The sequence below is a fragment of the Lactuca serriola genome, chromosome 6 (assembly GCF_051521515.1).
Source record: "Lactuca serriola cultivar US96UC23 chromosome 6, Lser_US96UC23_V15, whole genome shotgun sequence".
Taxonomy (NCBI): Eukaryota; Viridiplantae; Streptophyta; class Magnoliopsida; order Asterales; family Asteraceae; genus Lactuca; species Lactuca serriola.
In genome coordinates, this window is record NC_136413.1 from 184,363,532 (window position 1) to 184,378,063 (window position 14,532).

Genomic DNA, 14,532 nt, shown 5'->3' on the forward strand with positions numbered 1-14,532 from the left:
ACACAAATGTTCTCGATCAAACTTGAGCAATGGAAGACCCCGAACATGACCTCCAGTGACAAGCTTGTTGATATCCTTGAAGTTGAGATGGGAGAGCCTTCGGTGCCACAACCAGCTTTCATCAGAATGAGCTTTGGATAACAGACAGATAGCTGGATTTCCTTTGATAGGTTTGAGATTGAGAGGAAACATTTCGCCTTTGCGTTCTGATTTGAGAATCACCCTTTTTGTTTTCTTCTCTATGATTTCCGAACCCTCATCGTCAAATGAAACTTTAAGACCAGTACCTCCAACAAGCTGAGATACACTGATGAGGTTATGTTGTAGCCCTTCAACGTACGCCACCTTTCTTATAGTGAAATCTCCATTGGTTATCATCCCATATCCCTTTATCGTTCCATATGAGTTGTTCCCGAACTTGACTTTCCCACCATTATGAAGAGATCGAAATTCCCTTAGCTCTTCCTTCCTTCCTGTCATGTGACGTGAACAGCCACTGTCAATATACCATTCTTCGTCGAACTGCTCGTCACTAATAACCTGCAAAAATTAAGTAGATTTAGGAACCCAAAGTTTCTTGGGTCTACGTGAGCCTTTCACAGGAACAGGAGTAGTAAGAGAAACATCAACAAGATATGTTCTTTTTATTAATGTTGTTTCATCTTTCTTCTTAATGGTGTATACTTTGATTTTGTTAGGATTAGTTACAGTCGTTTTGGTTTCAGGTTTTGGCGTTTGGGCCTTGGACTGCTTTCGGTCATTCTTGACTGTGGAAACCTTCAATTTTCCTTTCAAATCCTTTGAAGAATTTGAACTTTGAGCAGGAACAAAATTAGGTTTAGAATGAGAAGTATTAGAATGAGAGAATTTGGACTGAAAATGTTTCCTGACGTGAGGTTCTAAGTGACCCTTTTGTTTTTTATCATTAGAGGGACCGAACTTTGAACTTTGGTAGCTTTTGCTTTCGGAACCGAACCTATGCTTTCGGTTGTTGGTGCTCTCTGAACCGAACTTGTCCTTTCGGTTGTTGTTGCCCTCTTGCGGCCTGACAACACTTTTCTCTGACTTTGAATTTTTGTTATGATAAGAGAAATGGGCGTTTTGAGATCTCTAAAACTGCTTTCGCTCTGAGAGATTCTTTTTGTATCTCAGATTCCTTTGTTGCTTTTGATCCTTCACTTGTTTTGGCTGTTTGTGAATGTTAGCCTTTTGCTTCTTCTTCTTGTCAGCCGGTTCACTTTTCACTGATGATGTTTCGTTTGTGGAAGTGACTTCTTCTACAGGAACTTCTTTTGTACCACTAGTGCTTGGCACATCGAAGTTGTCAGGCTTGTTTAGTGGCTCTGGCACATATCTGCCTTTAGTTTTCCAGGATGTCCGCTCTGACAGACCAACAGTTTCGTCGGCATTATCTATAGGAGCAGACCAGAAAAACTCATCACATCCATCTGCATTATCTTCGTTCACTATGGCGGTGAGTTTGGCTGTTTGATGTTCGGTTACTCCTATGACCTTATATACCTGATTTGGTGTTGTTCTCACCTTTTGGTACACAACAACCTTTTCTTCTAGAATTGGGGACTTATTTTGGGACAATTGAGCAAACTCCACAGAATTTTCAGAAATAAGATTTTTGTGGTTTTCGGGTTCGCTCTTGACAAACTCAGAACAGTCGACTTCATCCTCTACAGAAATTACGCTCATATCATCATCCTCATTAAGCTCAGACGCGTTTTCAACATCAATTTTATTTTCTGAGCTCAAGTTGGCATTCAGTGAGTCAAGTTTTTGTATGGTTTCAGTCCTTAGTTTCAGTTTATCGTTTTCATCCAAAAGGTTTTTCAGCATGTCCTTATGGTCCTTGGACTTTATAAAAGATTCGATTTTGTCCAGACCATACATATAGGTGGGATTCACATCATCAGACGATACAACACTTTCGCAGTTATATGCTTCAGCATCGATTTCATCCTCCTTAAACTCAAGGAAGGGTAAAATCATACGATGAATTTTCTGCCCTATTTCACAGTTTAGATGCAGTTGAGTGATGTTAGTATAAAGACGTTTAACAATTAAACAAAAAATATTTCTCTGTTTCAAAAGTTTTAAATTGTCTCTTTGTAAATAAATGTTTTCGTCCTTAGACGTAATCAGCTCCGACTCCTTCAGCTCTATCCACATCCTTCGTTCCTCACTCTTGGATGACAGCCTGCTTATTTGGTCAGTTAGGTTAGAATTGGTGACCCGTGTTTGAGTTAAACAACTATCCAGATTTGAGATTCTTGAATTTAAGCTATTTAATTCTCTTTCATATGATTTCTGTGGGACTTTAAATGAAATAAAAAGAGATTGTACCTTCTTGATCAATTCATCAAGCTCATTGATCTGCACACTGAGAGGTTTTGCTGTGAAGCATAAGTCCTCTCGCTCCTTGGTGTCCTCATTCCCACCGTCTGTATTGTATCCCCTCATGTGAGATAAATCAGTCCCCATCAAACACTTCCCACTGCTTTCGTCACCTCTCGCAACATATGCCTTTCCATGAGATGGCTTCCTGACTTCATCATCCTCTGAGTCGGTTGACCATACCTGCACGCCACCGAACTCGTCATCCTCTGTCGAACCCTGTACAATAAGAGCATTCATAGAAGGGTTAGTAGCAGCTTTCTTCCTCTTGATCTCTTCCAGCTTTTTCATCAACATAGCCTCTTCATCTTTCTCCTCATCCTTTCTGCCATTTTCTTCAGAACGCAGTCTTTGGCATAATGGTTCTTTCCTCCACAGTAGTAGCAGTTGATGCCATAATCTCCTTCAGCCTTCGCCTCTTTCTTTGGTTCTTCTGTCTTTGGCTCCTCCCTAACCTTTTCAGAACTATAGCTTCCCTGCCAATTTCGGTTCTTATTGGTAGGGAACCTTTTCTTGATGAACCTCTTTGGATTAGACACCATCATGCATAATCTTCAGAAGTAAGATCATAGTCTTCTAGGTTCAGATCTTCATCTTCTACCACATTTTTTCTTTTAGACAGGAGGGCCAAGGACCCCAAACCTGAAACAACATTCTTCTCTTGCATGACAATCTTTTCTTGAGATTTTAAGATTCCCACCAGCTTTGCCAGCGAATAAGATTTGAACTGCTCATGAGCTTTGACTGTGGACACGACAACTCTCCACTCGGATCTTAGGCCATTCAAAAAGGTAACCTTCTGTTCAATCAACTTCCTTTCTATATCATGTTTGATCATCTTGCTAAGAAGATGATTGAAGCGATCGAACGTCTGAGTAACAGTTTCATCGGTATTCTGCTTAAATTCACCGAACTCAGATAAAAGCAACGTCTGAATGGAATGTTCCAAATCTTCATCTGTGGAATAAAGCTCTCCCAGCCTATCCCAGATTTCTTTAGTGGTACTGCAGGAACTCACTAACCTGAATGTATCAGATTGAAGAGCGAATCAGATTAGTCTCAATGCTTTGATATTGCACTGAAACTTTTCCTTTTCGTCTTGAGCAATGTCTTTTACATCTTTTAACAGATCATTATATTCTTTCTGAGTTTTGATGATCTTTGATGTTCCTGAGTGAGCGAATGGTCCAAACACGATTGCTTCCCAAATAAGATATCCATTATCTTCAGATCCGATGACATAATCTTCAAAATGATGCGCCCAGACTTCATAATCTTGGGTGTAAAGAATAGGAATCTTCGTCGTTAAACCAATGCTGTTTGAGATGTTGATAGGATTAGATTGAGACTCGTCCATGCTTGATCGTTTAACCTGTTTGAAAGATCAGACTTGTAATACGTAATATTAGGGCAAAACAAATAAATGCTGAGTTACGTCAATTATGGAATGACGGCTCAATAAATATTAGTTAATGCGGAATAACCCTAATCGTAACCTTCTTTCACAGAAAAGATGTGTATCGATTACACAACCTCCTGCTCTGATACCAATTGATGAGTTATATAAACTCTTTTGATCGATTAGATCTTTGTAACAGGTAAATAAAGAACATAAAAAACAGTGAAATATAACACAAGTATGGATCACAATGAGTCGAATGATTCAATTACTCAATCCTCATCAGAACTCGACTAAGAACTTCCGTTGTAGAGGATTCTAGGGTTACAAAACAAGAACGATGAATATGATTGAAAATACTTATCTAATCGTTTCTTATCATTACATTCTAGGACGCATGCAAGCATCTATTTATAATAAACCCTACAAAACTCACGGATGGACAGACCCATACCGGAGATAAACATTGGACTAGCTAACGAGCCCAATAGACGCAACACAATACTGGACCTAACAATAATACTATTGAACTAAATACTTGTTGTAAAAGAAACATGAAACTTGATTAACCTCAAACTTTGTATAATTGCTTCTCTCATTTAGATGAGGCTCTTGGATTATGGTTTCTTTCAGACGAGGATCTTCGATTTCCTAAAAAAGAGTTATTAGAAACCATAAAAAAATTATCAGGAACCAAAACAAATTCATAATAATAATGTCACTAATATAAAAAAGGCATCACATTTAGTTGTCGATTTTTATGAAATACACTACTATAAATCAGAATAAATACAAGCATATTCCATAAAGAATGTCCAAAACGTCAAAAGAACCGATTTTTATGAAGTACACTACTATAAATGAGCATAAATATAAGCATATTCCATAAAGTATGTTCAAAATGTCAAAAGAACCATTTTTTATGAGGCACAACACTATAAATGAGCATAAATACAAGCATATTGTAGAAAGTATGTTCAAAATGTCAAAAAAACCGATTTTTATAAAGTACAATACTATAAATAAGCATAAATACAAAGATATTCTAGAATGTATGTTCAAAATGTCAAAGGAAAAGATTTTAAGGAAATTTTCATATATATCCTTGCAAACATTAAAAATTACATATATATTCTTTGAAAGTTTATAATTACTTATATATCCTTCTTAACCTATTAAACTCTCATTTATATCCAATCTTATAGTTTAATAATATATAAATCAATTTAATATCAAAAAATGTATTTCTAAATCAATATATATATATATATATATATATATATATATATATATATATATATATATATATATTCTATCTTAGTAACTTGTAATTAGAGTTGTATTAGGACTCTATAGCCAACCTGTCAAAGTCCCAAATTTACTTGGTCTCCAAGTCCTACTCGATTTAGGATTCTAACAATTTATTTGATATTTACGCTAGAAAATATGGCGAAATGCCACACACTTTTATCGATGTATCCGATGCTACTAGTGGTGCATCAGGTAGAAGTGAAGGTTGAACATATTTTCATATCGACCTCTATAACTATCTTTTGGAGGAACAAAACAAACGAGCACACCCATTAACCCTTCCTAGCGAACTTGAAATTTATATAAGCTCAAACTTTTTAAAATTCATGAGTGCACCACAATTTAAAAATTTGGATCTTTTGGCTTGGTGGAGAGAAAAGGAAGCACAATTCCTTATTCTCTCAATTATGGCCCGCGATTTACTAATTGTCTAAGCTTCCACAATAGCTTCAGAATCCACTTTTTCTTTTAGTGGTGGAGTTTTATCAAAGTTGCGAATGAATCTTACCCCGGTTGCGGTGGCGGTTAGCGTTTGCTTGAAAGATTACTTGGATTCGGTGGACCATACACAACACTTCGCATCACTAGAGGGCCCACTACCGGAGAATGTTGAACCGAAGATAATGGAACAAGAATATGAACAAGGCTTAGCAACATCTCTGAAACAAAACGAAGACGATGACGATGAAGACGAAGACAAATATGAAGAAGAGGGTATTGATGAGACCCATATCCATTTGCGTGACGGTTGAAGAACAATTTAGTGAAGGCGACACGAAATGGAAAACCACAAAATTCAAGATTATTTGGCAAAATGTTATTACGCCACTTTATTATTATTATTAGTTAACTAGTTTGATATTATCATCAAAACTCTTTCTATTTCAACATTTGATGTATGCTTTAAGTATTCTAATGAATCTATGTTGCATTTTGTGTTATATTTGAGTGTTAAAAAATGTTTAAATAAAATCAAATTCAGGATCAGATTAAACCGATTCAGATCTAACAAAGGAAAAACCGGTCTGAAACCAGATCGAATTTTAGGTGAAACTGGATTGCATTTGACATCATCAAATCATATCGGATTCGGGTCGGTCTTTTTTTCACCTCTAATTTTAGACATTAATAAAATGATTCAAAAAGGAAGACAACAAGATGTGTGTAGGCGGGTTGTAAGTGGCATGAGTTATGAGTGGGAGTTCATGGGTTTGATTCCAATAGGATGACGTGACATCCCACGTCAACAACAAATTGTTCACGTAGGTGCGTCATATTGGCAGATTACTTGTTCTATTTTGTTTTTGTTTTTTTAATTTAATTTAATTTTATTTTTATTTTTAGAACGGCGGTTTAGTATATGTATGAGATATAATTCATGAACTTCTTGTTAGACACTTTGTTAGCCAAATGAGCTAGTCTCATAAGAACTTATGTCAGGTTACTTACTGAAAATGTTAAAAATGATTAAAGTGCATAAGTTAGCTGGTTTTCTGGACTTTTGTATTCAATTTTTTTGGGATTTTTTGTTATTTTTCTCATAACATTATGACTTTTCTAAAAATTTATTGATTTTTGACTATCTTTAGAGGAATAAAATGGTTAAAGTGTTAATCGCTATAATATATTGTTTTGTACCCATGTGATTGATTAAAAACACTCATGACACTTAGAAAAAATCTAGGGTCTTATAAGTCATTTACATGATATAGATATCGTTTTGCATTCGTAGTCGAGGAAAAAATTTGTCATTCATTAGGACGTTTGGGTAGTTTTATATTTTTTTACTGGTTCGATTTCCTAGACATTTTTGTTGGACATTGACACCATGCATGTAAATGTTGTGCAAAAAACATGTCCAGATTTAGCTTTTGAATTTGAGAAACTCGATAGTATTTTGAACGCAAAAGCAAAATAATGGTAACTATTTTTTTATAAAATTATTTCTCATTCTTTCTTTTCAACAGTTCATTGATATTCACACACTAGAAATTTTTATTGGGACTTCTCCTTTCATGAATATATATATCAACTTACATTATACATCATAGTTTAGTGACTATGTATAAAGCATTCTCCTACATTTGACATGAATGATCATCACTATACCTGTTGGCTGTTATCAAATAACTTTGCCAATTCTTTCATCTTTATCGTCTTCATCAATCAAATCTTCTAACTGATCTGGTTCTTCTTCATCTACTTTTTCTACATCTTGTTCTTCGTCATTCCTTTCTTTCACTTGCGAATCAATCAACCCTTTCCTCCCAATCACCGAGACTTGGATTGCTGGATTATTGTTCATGTAAGTCTGCTTCAATTGGTAAAGTAACCATACGCAAACCAGAAGCAAAACACTTATCTGAACTGCATGTTTCACTTTGAATCCTTTTGCCCTTTGATTCCTACTCGCCGACTGTTTCAACATATGATCCGCCTACAAATTAACAAAAGGAATCACAATTTGAATAACGAATGATCCGTAGTTCGTAGACAATCTAGTAATCGAAACGGTATTTAATTTCAATCAATCAGGTATGAATTAAATTTATGATCACCAAAGTTGTTAAGCATATTCGAATGCTTCAAAATCCGACAAGAGCAACAAGTTAGGTATTGAAATAAAAAATTAACAGAGGTGGAAATGGAATGATGATACCTGGAAATATGAAAGCAAATGCTGGATTCTGATAAAGAGGATAATCGATTGCGAAATCACCATAAACCAATGGTATAGCCCATGATTAAACAACAGAGAGGAAGGAGAGCAACAAGTAATGAAGTACGTGGGGAAACTCTCCGATTACGACATTGCAGCGCTTCTATGAGGATCCAGAATAAAAAGAAGAATAGGATTGTGTATGTGGCGTGTTTGTGAGGAGTAGGAGGAGGAGCAGGACTGTCGGCGGATGGGATGGGCATGGTGCGACGGAGGTACGGCGGAGGTAAATAAAAGGCAGCAGCACAACTAATTCATGGCCCACGGTACTGTAATCGATCGTGATTTGTTAATAAATGAAGGTGGTGGCGGGGGGGACGCCCGACTTCTACGTTGTACTAAAACACAAGGACAATTTAGACATTTCCCTACAACATTTCTAAAGTGTATAATAAGAAAAAATTGTTTGATAACATCTAAAATCATTTAGACATTTACAGTATTTGAATTGTTAATAGATTTTATGTTATCTATGATCATAGTTCGTTAAAGATAAATTGAACCGGATTATATTACAAATTTAAATATATAATAAAGGAACATATAGTCGCTACATTACAAAACTTAAGAGTATTGGGTGTGGGCATCCGGATGTAACACCAAATTGATGCCAACTCATCTATAACACCAAGGGAGAAATGGTGTTCCAGATGTTATATCTTGTTAAGAGGTAGAGAGAGAAAATATAGAAAATTATTTGATTGGTTGATAAAGGAGATAACCAATCATCCTTCTTGTTTTATCTCGTCCTCGTGACCACAAGATTCACCATAACGAGATTCAACAAGTTGGGGGGGGGGGGGGGGGGTGTTCCCCCCGTCATGACGCCGTTGAGGCATGTCACATCAGCCTATTGCTTCTTGTTTTTGGTCCATACCGTATGCTCTAAGAAAAGATGCTAGTTGATGGCTAAACTTTCGCCTTTCTCTTCGATCCTTCCACTGCTAGCGATCTTGAGATATATAGGCTGACTTATATATATATATATATATATATATATATATATATATATATATATATATATATATATATATATATATATATATATATATAGATTGCTAGATGTGACTTATAGATTAGTTGGCTCGTAAATAGACCTGACAATTCTTGACACGACCCGCAACACGATACGAAATAAACGGTTTTGGGTTGAGTTTTTCAAACCGTCAATCTGTATATTTAACATGTCATATATGGGTTTCTCAAAAAATCTATAGGTTGACCCGCCAACCCGTTTAGTATTTTAATTAAATATATATATATATATATATATATATATATATATATATATATATATATATATCTTTTAAATGTATTAAGTATTATACTCTAAACAATTTATACTTTATATTATGATAGGATACCCAATTAGGGATGGCAAAAACCTCATGCCCAATAGAAACCTGAAACCCGCATCCATTTTGACCGGGGAATCCCCAAGTTGACCGGGGATGGAGACGGGGATGAGAATCCCCGAATAAAAAAGTGGGAATGGGGATACCCCTAATCCCCAACCCTGGACCCGCCCCTCGATATATATTAATATACAAAAATAATACAAAACATATATTTATATTACAATTTACAATACATAAAATCTGATCCAAGTAACCTAACTCATTAATAATTATTTGATTGAAATTATATTTGTTTTTCTTTATCTAATTTAAACTAATGTATATTTTTTGTGTTTTGTTTATCTATTTTAATTCAAATATAACTTTGATAATTTTTTTCTACTTGATTTTTCATGTTTGTATTTAAATTTGGTAGAAAATTTGTTTATATTTTTTATGTAATCTATGGATATTTTTATATTTTGTAAAATCTTTAAACTTATGATGGTAAAATTGAAATTTAAAGTTTTTCTTTACGTAAAAATTTTCATATTAAAAGAGAAAAAGAAATATCTGATTCCCCGCTGTGGATCTCCAATCCTCGTTGGTGGTGGGGATAGGGGTTTATTTATATTCCCCAATGGGGATGGGGATGGGGATGGAGATTGGAATGAGGATTCAGGGATGAGGATGAGGATTGGGGTCTCCGGTAATACCTGCCCCTGTTGTCATCTCTATACCCAATAAAATTGACCATTTGATCCGTGGGTAACTATCTGCTGATTTGCATTGCAACGCGTTTGATGTTCCTAAATAATCTCAGTATCTCAGAAGAACCGCGACATGAATGATTGAATTGCTATTGACCAACGTCGATACCTGCGATTGAATTTATCTATGTTTTTATTAATGTTTAGTTTAAACATGTTTCCATGAATGTTTTTAATTTTCATTTGGATATTTAAGACTTAAGTTTCTAAAATTTGGATATATTCGCATCAAGAATTTGTTCATGTTCAATTATCAATTTTATTTATGGAATCTGACCCACAAATTCAAATTTGACACACGAAACCATTAACATGTGAACCCATATAAATAAGTGGGTTGACGGGTCATATATGAGTTTATGTTCAAAACCCGCCAACCCGTGACCTGTATAATTAAGTAGGTTGTGTTTGGGTTGGTATATTTTAACCCGCCAACCCGAACACGACACGATTGTCAGGCGTACTATCTTCTCTAATAAATGAAGTTTTTTTTGTCACTTGTCACACTCTCATTCAATTGGCCAAATATCATTTTTTTAGTTATTTTGAATTAATTCTTTTTCCACATATCACTTTATGAGTTTTTCTATTTTATTAAATTTTACACAATATTTTAATATAATAACTAAGATAAATATAATAATAAATGGATATCAATTTCATTAATGAGCGTACCTTTTAATTTTAAAATTCTAAAAATTAAAGCTCTTTAATTTCTTTTATCTATTTAAATTATTTGTTTAAATATAAAAGATAAAAAACCTTTCTATTATAATAATTCAATATTTTTCTTATTTTCTTTTAAATTCAAAGTTCTCAAATATTTTGACATTTTTATTTATTTATTTATTTATTATTTTTTAAAATTAACTCATATAATACATGAGTCTCACAGTTAATAAACATTATATATATATATATATATATATATATATATATATATATATATATATATATATATATATATGATGCGACATCGACCTCCGGCGAGTCTTCTGGTCTTCTGCTGCGGCGGAGATCTGGACATCCAAGTGTAAAGTCGTTAGAGCCGTCCCAGGGACTGTGCCCCGGGAGCGGACTCCGATGATCAAGTTAGATCAACTAGAAGATCTGAGATGGTCCTCCATAGCTGGAGAGAACCATATTGGTGCTAGTGGTGGTGTATGGTGGCTGACGGCAGCGGGTAGCGGTTGAGCCACCCGGTCGGAGTATAGTGGCGGCTGAGCCATGGGGGAAGATCCCTCTCCATGGAGGAGATACTATTCATTATATAGGGGACAATTAGGTCAAGGGGAATTAGGTCAGGCCTTGGGCCAGTCCAATTCAGGCCCAACTATCAAGGAGTTGGGCAAGGCCGTCCGGAGGCGCCGGGCGGGGCTGGCGGGCGCGCACCAGGAAAGGCTGGCGAGGGAGCGTCGGGCCGGGCCGGCAGGAGAGTCCCCAACATGGCTGGCAAGGGGACGCCATGTAAGGTTGGCAGGAGCACACCAGGCCATGCTGGCGCTCTAGAGTGGTCTAGGCCATGCTAATGGACCATATATCATCAAGTCCCCCCAGTCTGGTGTCATTGGTACGCGGCCAATGACATCGGACTGGAACTAGTCATATAAACTAGTAGGAGAGTCCCCAAAGAGGCTAGCAAGGGAGTCTCCGGAAGAACTTGGCAAGGGAACGCCAGGCAGGGATGGCAGGAGCGCGCCAAGCCAGGCTGGCGCGCTGGAGCAGTCTAGGCCATGCTAATGGACCATATATCATCAAGTCCCCCCCCCCCCCAGTCCGATGTTATTGGTACGCGGCCAATGACATCGGACTGGACTTAGTCATATAAACAGTGCGTCGTCAAGTCCCCCTAGTCTGATGCGATTGGGTTGCTGACAATCGGATCGGACTAGATAAAGCACCAATACTATAAATAATAAAGAGGAATGACCGAACCTTACCCACGATAGTCGTGGGGTTATGCGATGAGCCAGACATTGCTTATGCAGCTTGAGCTGACTTGTTACTCCTTCATTGAGAGGAGTGCGAGCCGATCGGTGCGATGCAACGTAACTGTTTCTAGCAATGTTATGCGCAACGAAGTTGCTAATAATGTTATTGCGGAGGGGGGCTGGTGTACGACATCTCTGTCGTGGCGTTTCCATCGTCTTGGGGGAATGTCATTGATAATTATCTTCATGAGCATTGATAACCATTCTGAAGGTGTTTCTTGCTCGAGCTATTCCTAGCTGGATTCCCCCCAGTCTGATGTGGGTAGCGTAGGTAGCCGTATCAGACTATGGTGCATAGGCAAGGTTTTTATGAGAATATCCAGTGAGGTTGTTTGTTATCATAAGAGACAACCAGATGTTGGCAACGCCTTATTGATCGTCCGAGCATAGGAAAACCATGTTGATTATAAGAGAAGAGACACCAAATGTGGTGATAAGCATGACATAAACTTACGATGTGTGACTTACGATGCGCGACGATACGCGACTTATGTTGCGCGACTTAGAAGAATAGTCTGGGCTTAGCAACTAGCGGTCATGGAGATGTTACGCGGGAAAGCATCGCGTGGAATAGATCGGGCTTGGCTGTCAGCGATCGTAGATAAATCACGCGAGAGAGCATAGCGTGGAATGGATCGGGATTGGCTGCCAGCGATCGTAAGTACATCACGCGGGAAAGCATCACGTGGATTCATATAGGCAAAGGTTGCGAGCCTTTGAGCCTCGTTGGCGGAGCATTCCGTTAATGGAGTCGAGCCGAGAAGTCAGGCGCCTCAAGGAAAGGATGCTGAACCTTGCATGCGGGGGGTGTCACTATAATGCAGTCGGGCTGAGAAGCCAGGCGACTCAAGGCAAGGGTGTTGAACCTTGCATGCGGAGCGTGCCGCTATAATGAAGTCGGACTGAGAAGCCAGGCGACTCGAGGCGAGGGTAATGAACCTCGCATGCGGAGCTTGCCGCTATAATGGAGCCGGACTAGGAAGCCAGGCGACTCGAGGCGAGGGTACTGAACCTCGCATGCGGAGCTTGCCGCTATAATGGAGACGGGCTGGGAAGCCAGGCGACTTGTGACATCCCCAATTTCACGGCCAGAAAAGACCGATTTGTTTATGCTTTGTTTTATAAACCAGATTATTCATTTAAAGTAAACGGTTGCGGAATTTGTTCCCAAAACAAGATATGATAAAAACTTATCAAAACATTTCTCAAAGAGAATGTATTTTCATTAAATAATAAAACCTCGGAATGTCATGTTTCGATACAGACACATAAGCATAAACAGAACATACATTCATTTACTCTAGTGATTTACATCTCCTTTAATCTCTCAGTGCAAAGCAGCTTCGTATCGATACCTGTGATACAATTATACTGAGTGGGTCAGGCTTGGGAGCCTGGTGAGCATATAGGGTTTTCAACCCACAATAATATAATTATTATATGTAAGTATCAAACAATCAACCCAATTACCCATCCCCATTATCTTCCTTACTCTTAAGGGTCTACCCTAAGAATCATCTATTCGCTCACTCCGTATTAGGCACTAAGACAATAGCTGTCAGGATTCTTTATCAGGCATTAAGACAATAGCTGCCAAGGCTCCTTCATAGAGCACTAATTCGATAGTTGCTATGGTTCATTCATCGGGTACTAAATCCATAGCTACCAGTGTAGGTACTAAGTCCATAGCTACCAATGTTTATCTAACAGTACTAAATCCATAGCTACCGGTGTAGATACTAAGTCCATAGCTACCAACGTTTATCTAACAGTACTAAATCCATAGCTACCATCGTCTATCTAACAGTACTAAATCCATAGCTACCAACGTTTGTCTATACGGTACTAAATCCATAGCTACCAAGGTTCATCTATACAGTACTAAATCCATAGCTACCAAGGTTCATCCTTCGTCTCATACTCAAACTCATCCGTCATCACACACCAACTAATTCGTCTACCCATGTTCTACCCAACATATTTGTAGATATAACATACATATACAGTTTAACTCATTTAAAACCTATATAAAACATCTATTCCACGCTTATCTCAAACAAACGACAATATATAAACTCCTAACTCGTATATCGTAGCAAATACTTAATACTTATGTGTTAGAAGAAAGTAGCTATACACTCACACCAAACATATAATTAATACATTCAAACAATACTTGTATTAAAATTGTGTTTATGAAAGGGACTATACACCCACGCATATAAACAACTTTATATTATACACATATCACGTATTTCATAGCAATTACTTAATATTTATGTGTTAGAAGAAAGTGACCACACACTCACTTGATCAGAAGATGATCGGATAGCACTACGACTTGTAGAAGTAGTATTCTTCGGTGAAACCGGGATCACTTCACACACCGGGTTTCTCGCGGGCAGAGCTTCGGCTCGGAAACTCTTTTCTTCTCGGGATCTTCGGACTTCGGGACTCGCTTCGAGTCTCGGGATGATACCGGGGCTTCGGGGGTACTTCTTTGCACGTAAATCGAGGTAATATGGGTGAGAGATGAGAGAATGAGCAACCAAACTCGGCTGGCCCTTCAAATCTATTTATAAGGCAAAACTGGCCCTTG

The 14,532-nt window shown here is 37.5% G+C and overlaps 1 protein-coding gene across 1 annotated transcript; it reads right to left on the reverse strand.

The window, feature by feature from the left end:
• Positions 1 to 7,042: 7,042 nt before the first annotated feature.
• LOC145059212 (uncharacterized) lies at positions 7,043 to 8,112 on the reverse strand. Its single transcript, XM_079007066.1, has 2 exons — positions 7,776 to 8,112; positions 7,043 to 7,553 (listed from the first exon to the last, which is right to left on the reverse strand). Exons 1-2 carry the CDS (start codon positions 7,836 to 7,838, stop codon positions 7,239 to 7,241), a joined length of 378 nt encoding a protein of 125 aa, XP_078863192.1. The 5' UTR covers positions 7,839 to 8,112; the 3' UTR covers positions 7,043 to 7,238.
• Positions 8,113 to 14,532: the final 6,420 nt, after the last annotated feature.